Raw genomic sequence first — 20,386 nt, forward strand, 5'->3', positions numbered from 1 at the left:
CTCATGGGTATACATACATATTCGTGGGCAAAACACATAATTCTAAAGAAAATTGAAAAAGTAGCTGAAGAGTCCCACATTTCAAGAACTAACATTAAACTTGATTGTACATACCTGTAATCCTAGCACTGGGGAAATAGAGGCAAGAGATTAAGGTTATTTTCAACTTAATAGTGAATTTGAGACCAGCCTGGTCTACAGTGAGACCTTGTCACAAAAGAATTTTTAAAAAATAGCATTTAGCCGGGAGGTGGTGGCGGCGGCGCACGCCTTTAATCCCAGCACTCGGGAGGCAGAGGCAGGCGGATCTCTGTGAGTTCAAGGCCAGCCTGGGCTACCAAGTGAGCTCCAGGAAAGGCGCAAAACTACGCAGAGAAACCCTGTCTCGAAAAACCAAAAAAAAAAAAAAAAAATAGCATTGAAACATTCTTTATTTGCCTGTTTATGTTATGGTTTGAAATCACTGTAAGAGCATATCACTGCATCTGGTTTAAAATGACTACGTACATTTTAAATTGTATCATGACATAGTTTTTGTTGGTTTGTTTTGGGTTTTTGAAACCAGCTTTCACTGTGTAGTCCAGTCTGGTCCAGAACTCATTGCAGTCCCATTGCCTCAACCTCCTGAGTGCTGACATTCAAGCTTTAGATGTTGCTTGTATACAAGTAAAGCAAGGAAGTCAAATGTCTTTCCTGGGAATAGTGTAAGAAAAACTGTAGTTTTTGTTTGTTTGTTTTGTTTTTTTGTTTTTGGACAAAAAACATCGTAACTATTCTGAACCCAAAAGATTGCATTTGTATTTAATACGTGTTGTTTTGAACACTGTGGCTATTCTGAACCCAAGGGTGGCTATTTGTATTTAATACGTGTTGTTAACTGTGAAGTTCTGAAGGAGTAACTGTGCTTGTATTGTTTTGCTTCTTTTGCTTTTTATGTGAAGTTCCACAGAAACAGACACTTCCAGTTGCTCCCAGGACTCGAACTTCTCAAGAAGAATTGCTAGCAGAAATGGTCCAGGGGCAAAGCAGGGCCCCCAGAATAAGTCCCCCTGTTAAAGAAGAGGAAGCAAAAGGAGATGGTACAGAAAAACTTCAAGGTGAGAGTTAACCATTTATCACTTGCACTTTATCTGTGGGATACTAAGTATTTTCAAATAAGTTTTTGTGGAATGTTAAACTATGAAGAAAGTAATGAAGTGGGTACACAAAGAATGAGATCTTGTAGAGAACTCGATACTTTTCAGAAACTTTAAAATTTTTATGATGGAAAACGTAATGTTCTCGAAAGTAGAGAGATTGTTAGTGAACTGCCTTGACTGTATCCCCAGCCTTAGTCATTAAAGACTTTGCTCAGGGTTAGAGTAGTCCTACATAAAGATGCATTTATTTCTATGTTCCATCTTTTATGTTTAGTTTTATTTATTTAATGAATGTGTGAGTGTGTGGACATGCATGTAAAGGTCAGATTGCATCCTGTTGGGTGGTTTTTCTCTGTCCACCCTGTGGGTTCTGGCACTCCAACTCTAGTTCCCTGGTTTGGCACCAATGCCTTTACCTGCTGAACCGTCTGTCTCGCTAGTGTTTCTTTACGTCTGTTTGTTGTCCCTATTCCTGTTCCTCCAACTTAAACTCTGACGTGTTCTTGAAATTGTCCCTCCTGGCATCTTGTCGTGGTCTTTTCCTATTGTCCTGGTGGCCCTGGTTTGCCCTGGTGCCTGACACATTGGAAGCAGCAGCTTCCAGCTGGTTGCTGACCTCCTCTGTTTGTGTTTATTTGCGCCCTCCCCTGCTTTTTCTCACCTCTTCTTTCCACCCCAGCCTCTGCAGGCCAAAGTGCAACTCTGTCATGTGACTGTGTGTCTCCTCACTGTCCCATCCTTCTTGCCCAGTACTGATGCCATCATTGGATCTTAGACAGCTGTGTTAATGATCTTTTGGATGTGCTTGCTTCTCTGCTTCTTCTGTACTTATGTTTTCCATTTATACCAGGAGAGACTGAAGTTTCTTGTTTGTTTTATTACTTTTTCTATTAAGATCAGAAGTCAGAATCTATAGGTTTCTCCCCACCCCCTCAGAAATAAATCTGTTGTTTTGTGGTATTTTTAATTTACTTTTTTCTGATCATCGAGCCCCACTCCCATCCTACCCTCCTCGCCTTAGGTGTCTGATATGTTAAGAACATAGTTTTGTATTCCTTCTGAACTATTCTAAGAATTGTTCCAGGTTCTGTGAAATCTTGTTCCATGCATTACTTATCACTTAATTCTTTTTGTTTCTTCCCTTAGCCCCCATTCAATTCTGGAAAGGTCAAAATGATTTTTAAAGTGTCTAGGTACTGTGCTAGCAGAGAAAGCTATTGCTAGAGGTATGTCAAAAGGATTCTGGAACTAGCATCTTAGGAGTTTCTGTTGGCCAAAGATAAAACCATTTCATCTTCATAAGGGTGACAGTTGCCTTAAAATGGGCTCTTTCAAATCCAATCCTAGGCACAAATCTGCTCCCAAACACACATGCACGCACAAAAAAAAAAAACAACAACAACAACAAAAAAAAAAACCCCAAAGAGAAACTAATTGGTTGGCTGAAGGATACGTTTGCATTGTCTTAAAAAACATGAATAAAATAATTGAGCATTTATATTGTTTTTCCTATAATTTTCACTGGTAACCAAATAATAGTCATTGGTACTGTTTTTATAAATAAATTTCATTGAAACCAGTTGTACCAATTTATGAATGGAAATTCAGGAAATGATTGTTTGGCCTCTTGTACTACTATATGAGTTGAGTAGTTGCAGTAGATTGGATTTTTTTGTAGACTAAAAGTAAAAGTGTTTGCCTACGCCTGATACAAGAAATGAGGGAAGTTGGGGCTGGAGAGATTGCTTGGTTCAGAACACTGACTGCTCTTCCAGAGGACCCAGATTCAGTTCCCAGCACCCACATGGTAGTTTACAACCGTCTGTAACTCCAGTCCCAGGTGGTCCACTGCCCTCTTCTCACCTCTGCAGGTACTGCTTGGACGTGGTGCACATACATGCAGGCAAGACACCCATACACGTAAAATAAAAACTCTTAAAACAATGTCAGAAGAGCACAGAAGTGAGGAGAGAGCTTCTATGCTACAGTCATTTCAGTGAGTGAGTGAGAGCAGTGGGTGGGATTGGAGGAATAGTTAGTGCTGTTGTCTCTGAAGTTTTATGCTTTCTGAGAAGAAACTTAATTTTTGCCAAAGGATTTGAACCAAGTCATCAAACCTCTATCTAGTCCCATAATCAACTTAGAAGGTACAGAGGCCAGAAGAATTTATCAGTTGAGCTTCATGTTGTGTTTGCAACAGGAAAAATTATAGTCAGGAAATAGTATATAGTTCGTATGACCTGAGAATTTATTTGAAAACAACAGAGACAAAATTAAAGCCGTAAGATTTAGAGATGCACACTATTGTGTAAAACTAGAGAACCTGATTAGATGAAGTGCATAAACCAGCTGGTAGTGAGGTGTTTTTTTGGGCTTATGTTCGTTTTGAGGTGGTTTGTGTGTGTGTGTGTGTGTGTGTGTGTGTGGTCTGCGTAGACTGCCAATACAGTCCATCAGAAGTTCTCTAAGAAGAGGGTCTGTTGCTGAACTGAACCTCACTGTTTGAGCTACGCTGGCTGACCAGGGAACTTCTTCACCTTTTCCCAGCTCTTGGGCTATAGGCAGGCATACCCTTTCCAAGCTTTTCTGTGGGTCCTGGGGGTTGGAACTAAGTTTCTCATGCTCACATAGAAGGTGCTCTTACCAACCAAACCATCTCTTCGGCCCCAAATGTCTGTCTTTACCTCGTGTTTCCAGTTCAAAGTTCCAGTTGAAATGGCGTCAGATAGAACTAGCGAGGGAGGGCTTTTATAAGCAGGGAGGCACATCACACAAACCCACTGTTTTCTGTGCTCACACTGTTTACAGTTTCGGCTGACTGGTTTTGGGATCTAAATATGTCCGTGGGTTTACATGAATTATTGACAGTATAGTCTCCTTGGCCTCTTTCTACTCACCTGCCCGTCTCCCTGTATGTGTGCGTTTTCTCTTTTTGTCTCCGGTCAGTCTGTCACCATTGTTTATTATACTTTTTTTTTTCAGATTTATTCGTTCTTTTTTGATGTCTCTGTTTTATATATCATTGATTTCTGTTCCAGAAATATCCTCTCATATTTTTTCTGAGTTATTTTAGCCCTTATTTTCCAATGTAAACTTTAAACTGTATTTTTCTCTTGAGTGCCACTTTCACTGTGTATTTTTTCATTACCAGAGTGCTTTTAATTTCTGTTGAAGTTCTCATCTTTCACAGATGGGTTTTTTGCAAGTGCTTTCAAAATACAATATTGGAAGACATTTGGTCCTCCAATATGGTATAGATATTACATATTCTTTGAAAATTGTTAACAGTATTCTTGTTTGGTATACAGTTGTTTTTTATATATCTTCAAAGAAAGTAAGCGCTAATATTTCTCTGCACATTTTTTGCTTTGATTTCATGACCTTGTATACCAACACATGCCTACCCCTGCCTTCTGTTTTTGTTTGGTTGGTTTTGTTTTGTTTTTCAAGACGGGGTTTCTCTGTGTAGCCCTGGCTGTCCTGGAACTTACTCTGGAAAGCTGCCTGCCTCTGGCTCCTGATGTTGGAAGTAAAGGTGTCCACTGTGCCGACTTCATCTTAGTGTTGTCGGGTGGCGATGGAGCCTTCGTTTAGAATTGGCCCTGCTCTTGTTTCCGTGCTTTCATCTTCAGACTTCCTTCTTTTTCCTCCCTTCCGAAAATAAACCATTTTTTAAAAATAAGGGTGTGTGTGTGTGTAAGTGTGTAAGAACAGTTTGTGGGAGTTAGTTCTTTCTTTCTACTACGTACCCACATAGTGAATTAACTTTCTGGCTTAGTGGCAAGTGCCTTCACCTGCTGAACTATCTCAACAGCCTTCAGTTTTCTTTTTTTGTGCTTCATGTGTAATTGCCTCTTAAATATCATAAAGTGTGATTTAAAAAGATAATTTGAATTTATTTTATGTGTATAGGTGCTTTGGCCTACATGCATGTCATGCACCACATGAGTGCTTGTGTCCTTAGTGGCCAGAAAAGGAGATTGGGTGTTGGGAATTGAACATGGGTTCTCTGCAAGAGAATCCATGCAAGAGAAATCACTGCTCTAAACTTGTGAGCTAATAATATAGTACTTTAGCCTTGACTTTTAAAAAAATATGTTCCAAGTTTGCCCTTTGGGGGCAGAATTATTTAGAGCATTTTCTTAGGATTGCCAATCTATTTGGGGTAATTTCTATCACTGATTTTTGATTTGCATTTCTATCATCTATCTATCTATCTATCTATATTTACTTATGGGGGATCTCATAAGCTCAGGCTAGACTTGAGCTCATTTTATAGCTGAGGATGATACTAAACTTCTGATCCTCTGGCTTCTGCCTCCTTTAGATTAGTGGTTCTCAACCTGTGCATCAAGACCCCTTTGATATCTTGCATATCAGATATTTACATCACAATTCATACCAGTAACAAAATTACAGTTATGAAGTAGCAACGAAGTAATTTTGTGTTTGGAGGTCACCACAACATGAGGAAGTGTATTAAAGGGTTGCAACATTAGGAAGGTTGAGAGTCACTGCTTTAGAACAAGTCAATTACAGGTAAGTTTCTGCAGAGAGTGATCTCTTGTAACTGGAGTGACAGATGGTTGTGAGTTGCCATGTAGGTACTAGGAGTTGAACCCAGATACTCTTGAAGAGCAGGCAGTACTCTTGACCTCTGAGCTGTCTCTCCAGCCTGTTTGCTTGCTTGCTTACTTGCTTGCTTGCTTGCCTGCTTTGAGACAGGGTTTCATGTATCTCAGGCTGGCCTCTACCTCACTATGTAGCAGAGGATGACCTTGAACCAGGAATCCTCCTGGTTACACCTCCTGAGTGCTTGGATTGCAGATATATGCCATCATGCCCAGTTTTATGCTGTGGTTGGGTATGAAACGCAGGGCCTTGAGGATGCTGGGAAAGTGCTCCACCAGCTGAACTCCATTCTGAGCCTCTTGTGCAGTACTTTGGCTACGTATCCAAATCTAGTTTAACAAGTTACTGACAGCACATAAATTTGTATAGGACCATTGTCTTCTGGTCTCCATTGTTGTTAATTATCTGTCGTTCCTTCGTAGGTGATCTGTCCTCCCTCACTGGCTGCTTCCAAGGTCTTCTCTTTGTCTTTGTTCTGCAGTTAGTTTTACTACACTGTGTTTAGGCATGGATTTCCCTTTGCTTTGCCTGTTTGGTATATTTCATATTCGTATTTTATAATACAAAATATGTGTTAACCAGAGAAATTTTAGAAAAATGAATACCTACTAATACATAAAAAATAGTCAAATAATGTAGAAACTTTTAAAACAAAGCAACATTCTTACTATGAAATTCTGTACATTACTTCCTCTCCCCAGAAGTTGTCACCTTTTAATATTTCTGTTTATGACTTTCTTTGAGACAGGTCTCATAACATAGGCTGGCCTTGGACTTTTTCAATATGTAGCTGAGAATGACTCTGAATTTGTCATTATCTTACCTCCAGAGTGGCTGGGATTATAGGCATGTGTCATTACATCCTACTGTGTCTGAAATGGGTTTATTCTACCATGTTTTCATTTACCAATTAGAGGTGATATCATTGATTTCTTGCTGTAACATTTCCTGTTGAGAAATTCATATACTAAGACCACTGTTGTATTCTTGGCTATGTTTGCAATTTTAAGCATTATGTCTAAATGCCTATTTTTGTCTGATATTTTGTAGTCCAGTATATTTGATTTCCATACATTTGACATATTTTGATTTTTTTAATTGACATTTTAGCTGAACATGGTGCCCTACACCTGTACTTCGAACTCTTTTATTTTTTAAAGAAATCTTTTTTTGTTGTTGTTGTTTTTTTGTTTTTGTTTTTGTTTTTGTTTTTTTGAGACAGGGTTTCTCTGTGTAGTTTTGGTGCCTGTCCTGGATCTCACTCTGTAGACTAGGCTGGCCTCAAATTCACAGAGTGAGTGCTGGGATTAAAGGCATGTGCCATCACCACCTGGCCAACTCCTAACTCTTTAGATAGACTTGGGCATAAGGATCATAACAAGTTCTAGGCCAGACTGGGCTACATAATAACACACTTTCTCAAAAAGTATGAGATGGACACTTAAACCCTCCTTTAATTCTTTTATCTTCTTGACTACCATCTGAGTTGTATTTATTTTTACAGGGGTTGATGATATTTGCATTTTGTTCTGTTTTCCTGGGTAAGACTACTTGATTTGTAAATTCCTTCTAAATGTAAAGAACCTATAAGTAGCACTTTACATCATTAAGGCTACATAAATAGTATGTGGTGACTTGGGAGCTGGAGGCAGAAGGATCTGAAATTCAAGATCATTCTCAGGTTTGATGCCAGCCTAGTGTATCTGAGATCCTGTCTCAAAAACAACAAAATTATTCATGGAAGTAACCATTACAAAGGCAAATAGGCATTTTATTTCTTGGCAGATTTTTAGGGATGCCCTAAGAGTCAACAAGCAAGCCAACTAGCTACTTGCTTTCTTGCTTTTCTTTCTTGGAGGTTTATGTGTGTATCTGAGCCTATATGCATGGCTGAGCACCTCATGCACTTAGGGTTCCTCCAGAGTCTAGAAGTTGGCATTGGGTCTTCTCGAACTGGAGTCACAGGCCATTATGAGCGGCCTGACGTTGGTGCTGGGAACTGATCTCTGGTTTTTTTTGCAAGAACAGAAAGTGTTGCCTGTGGTGGCATGCACCTTTAATTCCAGCACTCGGGAGGCAGAGGCAGGCGGATCTCTGAGTTTAGGTCCAGACAGGTCTCCATAGTTCAGGACAGCTAGGGCCATGTAGAGAGACTGTCTCAAACAGATAAATAAATACGAGCAGTGAATGCTCTTAACTGCAGAACCATTTCTCAAGCCCTTCCTAGAGGTTCGGGGTTTGTTTTTGAGATATGTGTATGTATATGAATGTCTTGGCTGCATGTTTGTATGTATACCACATGCATGCTTGGTACTTGAGAAGGTCAGAAGAGTGTCAGGTCTCCAGGAACTGGAGTTACATGATCTCTAGCCCATGAGCAGCAAGTGCTCTTAACTGCTGAGCCATCTCTCTTGTCCTTGACCTCTACCCCCGGGGTTCTTAAAAAACATTTTCCCCTTGTTCTTACATACCTTTTGTTTACCTGTTTTCTTCTTTTGGGTTGCCTACTTATTGCACAGTCTCCCTCTTCCCTAGGCTGCTCTGGCTAGAGTGATTCTGCCTCATCTGGCAAATGAGCTAGGCTTACAGGCTATGTCCCTGTTCTTAGCTAATTCTTGGAAGTTTATTCTCCCTCAGAAAGTTTTAATTTGCTTGCTTGTTTGTTTCCTGTGCTGTTAGTGTCTAAAATTTGACTGTGACAGGCCTCAATGCTAAATAGTCACGATAGTCACTTTGGGGATGGGTATTCTGTATATCTTTTTATTTGAAAATCTGTGCTCTTCCAGGAGGGGGTGAAATGGTTTTGAAAATTTTACTCTTAACATTTTTATTCTCTGTCAAGTGGCTTTCCTTTCCTTGAATTTTGTTTTTGAGACAAATTTTCGCTATCTAGCTCAGAATGGAATTGAAGTAGCTGTGTAGCTTAAATTTGGTAGTCTTCGAACTTGGATCAGCCTTCTGAATGCTGAGATTACAGGTGTGCATCACCATGTCCAGTTACTGTTTTTACTTGTCTTGTTCTACTCTCCAAAATATTTCCATACAGGTGTCCTTGATTTATGATTGCGTTACTGTCAATCAAGCCACTGAAGGTGTAAAATGGCATTAAGTTGAGAATTCATTTAAAATACCTCATCTGCCTTCATAGCTTAGAAACATCTTGTACTGTGGAGTATCAGTTGTTGACTCTTGTGCACGCTTTTTATCCCAGCACTGGGGAGGCAGAGGCAGGTGGGATCTCTGTGAGTTCAAGGCCAGCCAGAGGTAGGATTGTGTGCCTCACTCCCCTCGCCATGCTGGGATTTGGTCTGGCTTGGGCTTGGTTCTCAACTACTGTAGGAATGTAATTGGTTACTCGTATGATGTTTGCACTGATAGGCACGTCTTGCCAGGCATTGGTTATTGTTGTAGTTCCCGGAGTTTACAGTTGGGTATAATTGCTTACTTTTCTCCTTTGGTAGCTTACATACTACGAAAGCTAGCCAGTAGGGATGAAACTTCCAATTGTGAACCAACTTGATTTTATCATGTCCTTTGACTCAAGAATGTGATGTCTTCAGCTGTAGGGTCTTACTATCAAGTTCTGGACAATAGCCTGTAATGTTTGGGGGTCTTTGGGACCCCATTGGCCAGTTAATTCCAAAAGAAGTAACTCATTCTTGGCACCAAGTTTTATTTGTCAGTCTCTGGTGTTGAATAGGGTCATTGTTGCTTTCTTACAGAATGACTCCATTTTAACTCTGAGTTAGGAAACATCTATGGTGATAGAGTTCTTTTGAAAGGTTCTTAGTATTGTTTATCTCTCCCATACTTACTCTGCCTTACCATCTGCTCCTTTATCCCACATTAATCTTTCCCGTTCCATTATTTCATTTTAACCCTTTATAGTAGTGCATTCTATGTCTTCTCCCTTTAAAGTTCCTCTCCATGCCTCCTTAGTAATTTCCTGACCTATATGGGTATTCAAAATGAAATACACATATCTGAAGATTCAAAGCTAATGTCCACAGATGGGAGGAAACTTGGTATTTGAATTTCTAGGTCTGGGATACCTCACTCAAAAGGATTGTTTCCAGCTTTAAAAGATTTTTCATGTAAATCATTTGGAAAACTTAAATTCCAGTAAGATAGCAACTGTCCTCAAGTCAGTAAATAATTTCAACTCAGTTTCCATTAGAACTCCCTGCTTTCTTTTTTTTTTGTAAAAATTAACCACCTGACCCTAAAATTCATAATGGAAATAGGATCTAGAGGAATCAAAACTATTGAAAAAGAATAATGTTGGGGGGAGGGGGGTGCTCTGTTTCTGGATTTGAAAACAATACAGAATTCGAAATCATCATGACTGATGTAAAGTTAAGCATACACTGAGGGGCAGTACCAAAGTCCAGGTAGCTATACATTCCTGATCAGTTGACGGATTTTTTTGTTTTGTTTTTTTAAGCAAGGGCAATAAAATAATTCAATAAAGAAAGAATAGTCTTTAACAAGTATTACTGGGCCATCTGGGTATCTGTATGAAAAACAGTGACATTGGGGTCTTTCCAAATATACAAAAAATAACTCAGAATGAATCAAAAGACCTGCATTATGAAGATCATTATAAGACTCTTAAGCAAAAAAGTAAGTATAAATACACAACCTTGGATTAAGGAGTAGTTCCTTAGACTACCAAAGCATAAACAGCAAAAGAAGAAATAAATTGGACCACACAATAAAAACTTGTTTCAAAGGAAAAAAGTTAAAAGTAACCAAAAATGAGAGAAAATACTTGAGAATATTATATCAAATCCAAGGCAAAAGATGATTTTTCTGTTTTAAAATTTACACCATTTTGAAGTGGTTCCGAGGAGTGAGTCTAGGTCTTCTGTACTAGGAGGTGCTCCATACTAAGCTGCATCACTCTCCATCATGTTCTGCTAGTATGCAGGTGATGTTCCTTATTGGGTACATTCCAAGATTTGTCTGTGATCATGAGTCTGGTTGCCTTTCCGTCCTCTCCCTACAAAGAGGGTGCTAATGCAGTGCTCTCATCTACTGCTGAGAGGAATTGGAATTTAAGATAAAGCAACTCAAAATAATCCGAAGCTCCAAAATTACAGTTAATGGACAACAGTGTGAACCTACTTGCTTAGTTTATGAAGTAGCTCTTCAGGGTTCCTAACACATGAAGTAAATAATAGAAAGTTCTTTGGGCATCATGTGTCTCTGCTCAGCCAATCAGAGTTCAGGACTATTTGTATGTAATAATAGAGTTTATTTGCAGAGGAGCTGATAAGTAGTTAGGACTTAAAGGACACAGCAGTGGTTCCAGTGCTCTCAATTGTCGAAGAGAAGAGTCGTCTGGTGTGCTTAACTTTCCACAGTATGAGTTCTTACTCTAGAATTGTATCAGCTTATTTTTTTCGTTTATAGGTTTTAAAATAGTTATTAGCACTTCTAAAGGGAACATTATTGGTGATTGCTTTTACTTTTGATGAAATTTAATGGGATGTGAAAATGCCAGGAATCTTATGAAAATGTCTTCGAGATTTTCATCACCATCTTTACCAGTTTTCCTCTCACCGGAGCCAGCTGACTTAGGCTCTCTGACAAGTGATTCCTGTTCACTAAATGAGCTGAACAATATTTCCCATCTTTTGAGGAAAATAGCAACCGACATCAATGAGATTAAAGGGATGAAAGCAGCTATTTTGACAGTAGAAGCAAACCTTTTTGATTTGAACGTTAGAGTGTCCCAGAATGAAGCCAAAATTTCATCTTTAGCGGTTAAAATGAGTGAAGATTCAGCATCAACATCTGAATGCAACAGACAGTTGGAAGATTTTCAAGAGAGAGTAGAGTTTGAATCACAGTCAAAGGCTACTGATGTAAAAATAATGGGCTTCCTAACAAATATTGAGAAAGGTAAATTTTATGTTTTAGCTGCTGATCCTTTGATATTTCCACAATAGCTCTGGTATAGAGGCAGCATGGCATAGAGAACGAAGTTGGCATTTTCGTTGGTTGGAACTCTGTGTAATTTGACTTGGAAGTCTGCGATGTATTGTATCAAACTTCAGCCGAGTTCTCTAATACGTTTTGTAGCTGTTTTGAGGCTGGGCTACTGAACGAAGTGCCTTGCACATGCTAGGCTAGGTAAAAACTCAGCCAGGAATCCCCTTGAAACTGTTTCTGGGAGCCAGCTGTGTTGGCACGCCTTTAACCCCAGCACTAGGAGGTAGACACACGTAGATGTCTTCCGGCCAAGGCTAACCTGGTCCATGGAGTAAGTTCCAGGACAGCCAGGCCTTACATAGTGAGAGCCCGTCTCCAGAAAAGGAGGGGAGTGTTTGGTTTTGGCTGAGTTACCCTTGATGGTGTTAAGTTTGTGATCCTCCTACCTCAGACTCCAAATGTCACGTGGTTCCTGGCTTAAGGTGATAATTTCAAAAGATGTATGGGCTTCATGATAAAGTAAAACTGGAGAACCGGGCAGTGGTGGCGCACGCCTTTAATCCCAGCACTCGGGAGGCAGAGGCAGGTGGATCTCTATGAGTTTGAGGCCAGCCTGGGCTACCAAGTGAGTTCCAGGAAAGGCGCAGAGCTACACAGAGAAACCCTGTCTCGAAAAACCAAAAACAAACAAACAAACAAACAAACTTAGAAGCATGTTGCAGTGATGTACTTGACAAAGTCTTGCAGACATTTTATTTGCATTGTATAAGCAAAGCCTATCTTTGTGGAGACACCTACTGGATGCACTGAAAACTAGCATGCAGCTGACTTACTGATAATTTCAGTATTTGAACCCATACCAATTTCATCTCCACATACTGTAGTGTGATGCCTTTATTCTAAATTAGAAATCGGGTACTAAGTACATGTGATTAAGCATAGTGGGGGTTACAGTTAGAGTGAAGTATGACATCCCTGTTACAATTCAACTAGTGGGGGAGGATAGACAAAATCAGTTCATTGGACTTTGTTTTGCAGTACAGAAATTAAAAGTATTAGTATGGGAGCTGAGAGATGGCGCTGTGGTTTAGAGCACTGGCTGCTTTTCCAGAGGACCTGGCTTCAATTCTTAGCACCCACCATGGCAGCGCACAATTATCTGTAGCTCCAGTTCCAGGGGATTTGACACCTTTTTCTGGCCACTATAGGTACCAGGCACACATGCAGTGAACATACATACATTGATGCAAACACTTACACCTGCAAAATAAAAATAAATGTTAAAAAAAGAATTTTCGTATGTGAATGTGAGGGCTCTATGACTGTGACATCTGTCACCATTGGTAACTAGGGTTGACTCAGCTCATCTGGCTGGCTAGGCAGGGATACCTTTCCTTACTGCTCCATTTTGCATTCCTCCTAAAGCTGCATACTCAGTGGAAGAGGATGACCGTCCCTACTAGAGACCACCTGCTAGAACCCTCCAAACAAGAGCTCAAGAATATTAATATGAATTAGTATTAAAAACGTAATATTAGAAATGAATGTCAAAAGTTACTTTAGGAAGAAGTACTTTATCTGATCAACTTAAAGAAAAATAGATGTATAAATATAAAAATTACTTCAGTGGTTCTCAACCTGTGGGTCACAACACCCTTGGGTCAAATGGCCCTTTCACAGGGATCACCAAAGACCATCACAAAACACAGATATTTACATTATGATTCATAACAGTGGCAAAATTACAGATATGAAGTAGCAACAAAAATAATTTATGGTTGGGGGTCACCACAATGTGAGGGATGATATTAAAGGGTCTCAGCATTAGGAAGGTTGAGAACGACTGAATTATATTCAGACAGCATCACTTGGTGACAGGGACAGTCTCCTTAGGTGATGGCATCATTGGGCAGAGTCTACTTTCAGAAACAGGTCACTACCACATTACAAAGAGATGCTTGTGGAGCCACTGTTGAGCAGCTGAGTATTCTTATGAAGCTCATGAACAATTTCATGTGCAGCCAGAGAAGGATCTGTATTGCAGAATTCATTTTGCATCTCTCCATGCCAGTTTGTCTCTTAAGAGTTTTATCACAGGGTAATTGTGGAATATATCTTGATTTTGGTTTAAGTTCCCACATGTTCTGCTATTTTCAAAGATGACAAGGTCATGGGGAAGGGGAAGCAGTGTGGGGTAAGTAATAATGAGAAGAGTTCCAAAAACAGACTTCCCATGCATGGTGTGGAGTTGATTGTCACCCTGTGGCCACAGATGGTTAACTCCTGTTTATTCCACCCTTTTGGTTTTTGTCGTATTTTCTTCAATCCAAGAAGACTTAGCCACCCCACATGTGGAACCAAGAGGGACTTCATTACCATTTTTGGTTTAACCCAAGAACAGCTTTTTGTTTAACAGATATCCTTGAAGACTGTTACTTATTAGCAAATTGTGTTGTAGGAGCTTTATTTTAAGACTTCCAAATGAATTCAAAGATTAATTTCTGAGAAATAAATGTTGGTATTTGTGTTAAGCTTAGTGAAGTTTTAAAACTTATATTCTAGGCACTCAACAGAGGCAGTTATTATCCCGACTGCAAATTGACCCAGTCATGGTAGAGGCAATGGAGATAAGTCCAGGTGGGTAATGTTTACATTTTCATTGTAATGTGCCCGTTCTCTGTTGCCATTCCCATTCCTTACACCTCACTCAGTGTAGCATGTATCTCTTAGATCCTGCCCTAAGACAACACAATTAGATGGGTGAAAGTTTTTTAGGGCCAGGATGTAAGATCTGCATTTCCTTCATATGTGGTGTTTTTGCCTCATTCATAAGCTTTCTCTCCCCGTGCCTTGCCTTCTCAACCCTTAGCTGCTCCCTTTCCTGCTGTGACAGCAGCTAGAGTCCCCAATCCGCCTTCTCCCTGTGCTGCTCATTCTCGCTGTCTGGGCAGCTTGTGTCCCTAGCTCACCTTCTCCCACCTTTGCTGTTTTTCCAGAGCTGATTCAGCACCCCCTCAGCGACAGTTCAACTTACGCAGTGTGCTGACGTCGCTGTACAGTCTCCTTCTCAGGGACCACTAACCACTTGTCTAAACCTTCTGACAAGCAAGTCGACTCACCCCGATGCACACCCTGCGGGCTGCTTCAGGATGGAGTGCGGTCCTTATTTTTATCTGTGTTTTTGGTTTCCTAATCCCTGCCAGGTCCACATTCAGTGCTTAATAAATGCAGGGAATAGTTGGATACCTGGAACTTTTTCTTTTTGACAGAGTTTGATTATGTGGCCCAAATGACTCCAACTCGCAGTCCTGCTTTCATGTCCAAGTGCTGGGATTACTTGCGCCACCATGCCTAACACTTCTTTTCTTGTGTTTCCCGGGAAGCCGCCCTTTGTTGGAAGTCCTGGTCCTTGATTCTTTTCTCTGCTTGCCGCTTCCTAAATCATCTTCCCCTCTCAGAACTCCACGGTCATTGTTTCCCTAGTTCTGTACGTCTTAACAGGTGCCTTTGCTCTCCAAGATTGGCCTCTATCTAGACTTGAGGTTCTACCCATCTGAACAGGATGTTGCTCTCCTCCTCGCCTTAACCCTGCTTCTCCTGCCTTCTGCCTGTTGAGTGCTGAGATGTCTGACCTTGTACCACCGCATACAGTTTCCACATAGGAGTCTTGTTTTAAGTGTAGTGACCAAAGTCTGCATTGTTGGACCCACTTTATCGGCTCTTGTGCATCCCCCCCCCCTTTTTTTTTTCCTTCATTGCACACCTCAGCTTGAAGTATTAGGTAGTTCTGTGAGGCTTGTGAGTGAGAACAGTCTTGATTCTGTCAAATTCTTCATGTTCTGTTGAGTTTCTTTTTAACATTTTGTTTTGTTTTATATGTGTCATACTTTGTTATTTCTTTGAGGCTGTTAAAAGTTGGTTTTGACAGTTTTTCTTTTCCCTCCTTGGTTTTGTTTAAGTTGTTGCTTTTGACTTTTATGATAGAGGTTTTCCACTTGCAGTTCTTTATCTAATTAAAAAGAGAATCAGTAAAAAGTTGATTGGTATTCTGGATTCTTGAGTTGGGGCGTGTGTGTTTGGACTTTGTTTTTGAATGTGGATCCTGTATGGAGAATGACTTGTCAGGTTGATTTAATCTGGGGGTACCCTGATTATTAATAGCACTTAAGCCTTCTTAGTCTGGTCAGTTTTACCAATAAAGGTCTTCTAAATATAATATCCTGATTGTCAGAGTTCAGATAGCTCAGTCAGTAGAGGAGGACCATGGAAAAACCTTAATATTAATTATTATATAGTGTTTACTTAATTCCTCTCCCTGTTTCTCTATGGACTTCCTGGAGCATGACTGGCATTTCTGCAATTTATTGGGAGTCTAAAGTCCTACCTTTGCCCAGGGAGGAGATGCATAGAATGGGTTAGGGTGTTCAGGAAAGCTGCCTTCTAAACAGTCTTTCACAGTGTTCATTCTTGCTCTTTGGTTGTGTACCTTTCTGTCAGATAGCTCATCTTTGCCTCTGCAGCAGAGATGGGCAGGAGGGCACTCTAAAGTTTCCACTGTAGTAGTAGGCTGGCTGTGTGAGGTTCCAAACAGAAACTAGGGGCATGACTGAGGCTCTAGGAAAGGTTCGTCGTTTCCTTCTGAAGTGAGCCTCTGGCCTGCCTCTCTTCCGCCCTTCCCAAGGTCCTCTTTGTTGCTGGTCCTCAGTCTTTGGAGAACCTGGTGTTCTACATTAGATGGCTTTATTACCGTCTTAGAATCAGTTTCCACTCCTGCTTTTTTACTTTGAAAATATACTTGTTCATTTGCAACTATTTTCTTTATGGGTATATACCTTTTTGTTTAAAAAGCAAAACTTTTGATCACCATTTTTGTGAGGCTTCAGAAAGGGCTAGAAAGTAAATGCTTGAGCTCAGCCCAGGTCTCTACCCAGACAGACTGTTAACCTCCTCTCTGCAGGGGTTCATTGTCACCTAGTGCCTGTACTGAGCTGAGGTGGGCAGTGCATGGATGTATAGTGTAGAGACATCTAGTTTCTTTTTCCATTTGTGTATGTGTGGTGTGCATGTATGTATGCATGTTTACATACATAGGGGTTCATATGAGTGTATGTCCATGTCCATGTGCATGTGGAGGCTTAAGGTTGATGTTAGGAGTCCTCCATCCATCTTCCATCTTATTCTGAAGCTGAAATGAAGAGGTGGATCACCAGTCCCACCTGATAATTACATGTGTTCTGGGGGATCAAACTATAGTCCTCATCCCTGGCTCAGCAAGCACGGTAGCAATCTCCCTGGCCTGAAACTGGATTCAGTGTACATTTCCCTGAACTCGGTAGGCCTGTGACCCCTGTGCTCCAGTGTTCCCTCAGCTTCTTATCCTTCTGTTCTCATTGTCTTCCGGTCCCCTTGCTCAGTACGGGGCTAACTACCTGTGTTTTCTTCTCAACATTCTTTTTGTGTGTTCTGTGCCCTGCTGAGGTATGAACTGGAAAGGACAGCTACCCACACAAAGTGCAGAGTGGTAGGAAGGGAATGCAGATTCCTTAGACCAAGTTCTGGTAGCCAGACACTCAGTGAGTCTTTGAAGAGCTTTGGACTGCCTCGGTAACATGGAAGGAAAACTGCCAAATCGGCTTCTGGGTGGAGTGTCCAGTTGATCGGAGTTAAACGCTGATCACAACAACTGCTCTTCTCTCCAGAGGTCAGAGTGTGAATTTTTACCTCACTTCTAACTAGGTAGGAACCCCAACGGTTCTCAAACTCAATAAATCTAAACTTGACGGTTTTCCATTGGCTCCTCCTCTCCCTGTACTTTCTACTTTGGCCTCCTGCCTTCTTCTGTCCACTTTGCCTTCCTCACTTGTGGTTGCAGTGGTAGCCCTTGGGGGTCCTGCTGGTTGATGGAGTATGGAGCATGTTCCTTTGTCATGTGATGGATGAAGGGGAGGATTTGATCTTTATTTGTTTACTTATTTGAGGCCGGGTCTGTCTTTGTAGGCCTGGCTGGCCCGGAACTGACTGTAAATTAGGCTGGACTTGAACTCACAGATATCCTCCTGCCTCTGCCTCCCGAGTGCTAGGATTAAAGGTCTATATAACCACTCCCAGCATGGGAAGAGAATATTTTAACTCTGTTTTTCTAGAAACCTGTTGATCATGTTCCCTCCCTGCTTAAGAACCCCTTACTGTTTCTAGACCAAACTCGACAGTGGTGAGGCATGTGATCCATCAGTACATTCTTTGTTACCATTCTCCCTCACACCATCACAAACAACTCTTAGCTACTCTGCATTCCTCACCTTTTCAAATCGGAGCCTTGGGAAAGCCCCTTCCTTGCTCCATGTATTTTTCTTTGCCCTATTGGCTCTCTGACTCTTCCTGCTCTGCTCTACTCACTCTTGATATTCACTTTACATATTCATCTTCAGCAAGCTTTTCTTTGGCCTTTCGGTTGGAGGAGGTGCTTCCCTTGTGTTTCCACCAACACCTCTTCATTCTCTTTCTGGGCTTTGCTGTTCTAGGATTGAGTGTGTCTGATTTTCTTTTCCTCTTTATCTACGTACTTAGCACAGTCCTTAGTTGCTCAGTAAGTAAGCATTCAGTGAATTAATAGCCTGAATTTTGGTCTCTTTTTATTTGTTGGCTTTAGAAGAAGCAGTTCGCTTTGGTCATACGATGGCATACTGATAGGTTAGCATGTCCACTTAGAACTCAGTTGTCATATTCTGTGAAGTACTCAGCCTGAAATGCTGCAGATGACTTGAGCTTGTGGCTTGCACTGGTTAGTGTGATACACATTGATCTTAAAATTCCCTTCTTCCAAAATAGTTTTCTGTGTACAGCTGGGTTAAGTTAGGCTGACTGAATTCTTATTAGGCAGTGTTCTCTGTAAATATTACTGTGAGGAAGGAATAGAACCCACCTTGGAAAAGTGGCTCAACAGGTTTTGAATCATAACTTTAGGAAACATGAAGATTCTTAAATTCCTTCTAGTTTTGGGGAAAAAAACCAGCTTGTCCTTTTACTGTGTACTGTTCCTATCCCAAGAGATACACTATAGGAAGGCCTTTCTCTGCTGTAGGCAGAGGGTATCATTTGTAATATGCCATGTGAGGGAAGGGCTGTCTGAGTTCTTTGAAAAGATGTTTGCAGTAAGATTTACATTCTTGTTCCTGAGTAGAAATTAGTTGTGATTTTCTTTCAAAGTAATTGTAATAATATAAAAGATTGACATTCTTCTCACATGTATGATTTTGAGAATAAAAGCTATATTCAGAAGTAAATATTTATGGCCAATTTTTTTGGCTCAGATTACTATGACATGGAATCCATGGTCCATGCAGACACAAGATCATTTATTCTGAAGAAGCCAAAGCTGTCTGAGGAAATAGTAGTGACACCAAACCAGGAGTCGGGGATGAAGACTGCAGATGCCCTTCGGGTACTTTCAGGACACCTTATGCAGACACGGTAGATGGTTTCTTTTTCTTGTGTAGCTACTTTATGTGATTAGATAGTGCAGGTCAACTGTTAGTTCCCAGCTTCCCTGTTCCTGTAGCTCCCACTAGATGGTGCTTTTATTGATTCACTGGCTAGGCCATGAATTCAGTTTTAACAAATTTGTTCATCTTTCTTGTTCAGAAATCCATTAAATAGAAATAAAAGCTCAGAGTATAATTTAACTCCATTGATAAAGGTTTTAGTGTTCTGTTTTGTCTTTAAATGTAAACCCAGGGAATCAAACTTCCAAAGCTGGGTAACCGAAATCAGGAAGTCCTTCTGCAGGTATAACTAGCTAAGGCTTGTGTGGTTCCTTCCTAAGAAAGCAGAGTGTTCAGTAAAGAAACATGTGTACAGATGACAAAATCAGTATAAAAGTAAAGCTGATGGCCAAGATGCTTGGAGCATCTATGCTAATTGTTCTTTGGCTTGGTTTGGTTTGGTTTCTGGTTTATTTCCATATTGACCCTACAAGGATCAAATGGACAATGGAGTCAAAGTTGAGAGGATACTGTCAGTATTAGTAAGTACAGGCTAAAAGGTCACTGGTGATGCTGTTACAACCTGCCTTTGTGTGTTAGCAGGATCTACTTATGCTATAGCAGGAAGTCAGGCTAAGGCTATCTTAATGAACCAGATGTAAAGCAATGGAGTAACGATTCTGTTGAAGAGGACTTTAGGAGGCTCAGCATTTTGTGTTTTGTTTCCCTAATTCTATGGTATTTTTTATCTGTCTGGCAGAGATCTTGTACAACCAGATAAACCTGCAAGTCCCAAGTTTATAGTGACGCTGGATGGTGTCCCCAGCCCCCCAGGATACATGTCAGATCAAGAGGAGGAGATGTGCTTTGATGGAATGAAATCCGTAAACCAAACTGCAGCCTCAAACAAGGGACTCAGAGGTCTCCTCCACCCACAGCAGTTGCATTTGATGAGCAGGCAGCTTGAGGACCCAGATGGTAGCTTTTCCAACGGTGTGTTGAGAGCTCAGACTTTGCCTTCTCAGCCCACTGTCATGGAGAAGGGAGTCTTGGCCTGTTTCTGTCTTGAGTGAATATTGGTTTGAGGCCTCACTTCATTTCTGTTCAGTAGCCTGTTTTCTTCTATTACACACAACCACCAGTTCAGTCTCACACTCTCCCTGGGCTTGTTTCACAGGCCTTCTGTGATGCTCGTGT

General features: G+C 40.8%; 1 protein-coding gene across 12 annotated transcripts in view; it reads left to right on the forward strand.

Moving 5' to 3' along the window:
• The window catches only part of Zc3h14 (zinc finger CCCH-type containing 14), a 44,962-nt gene that overhangs the window by 16,550 nt on the left and 8,026 nt on the right, over nt 1-20,386 (forward strand). For 5 of the 12 annotated variants that reach the window (XM_028886587.2, XM_028886586.2, XM_028886594.2 and 2 more), the window contains 4 exons: nt 942-1,097; nt 14,271-14,345; nt 19,019-19,178; nt 19,950-20,182. In XM_028886587.2, the coding sequence (XP_028742420.1) occupies nt 942-1,097; nt 14,271-14,345; nt 19,019-19,178; nt 19,950-20,182 (624 nt within the window). Of the gene's footprint in view, nt 1-941; nt 1,098-8,607; nt 11,679-14,270; nt 14,346-19,018; nt 19,179-19,949; nt 20,183-20,386 lie in introns of those variants that run through there. The other 7 variants (XM_028886588.2, XM_028886589.2, XM_028886592.2 and 4 more) reach the window with 4 other exon arrangements.

Source organism: Peromyscus leucopus, chromosome 14 (genome assembly GCF_004664715.2).
Source record: "Peromyscus leucopus breed LL Stock chromosome 14, UCI_PerLeu_2.1, whole genome shotgun sequence".
NCBI lineage: Eukaryota > Metazoa > Chordata > Mammalia > Rodentia > Cricetidae > Peromyscus > Peromyscus leucopus.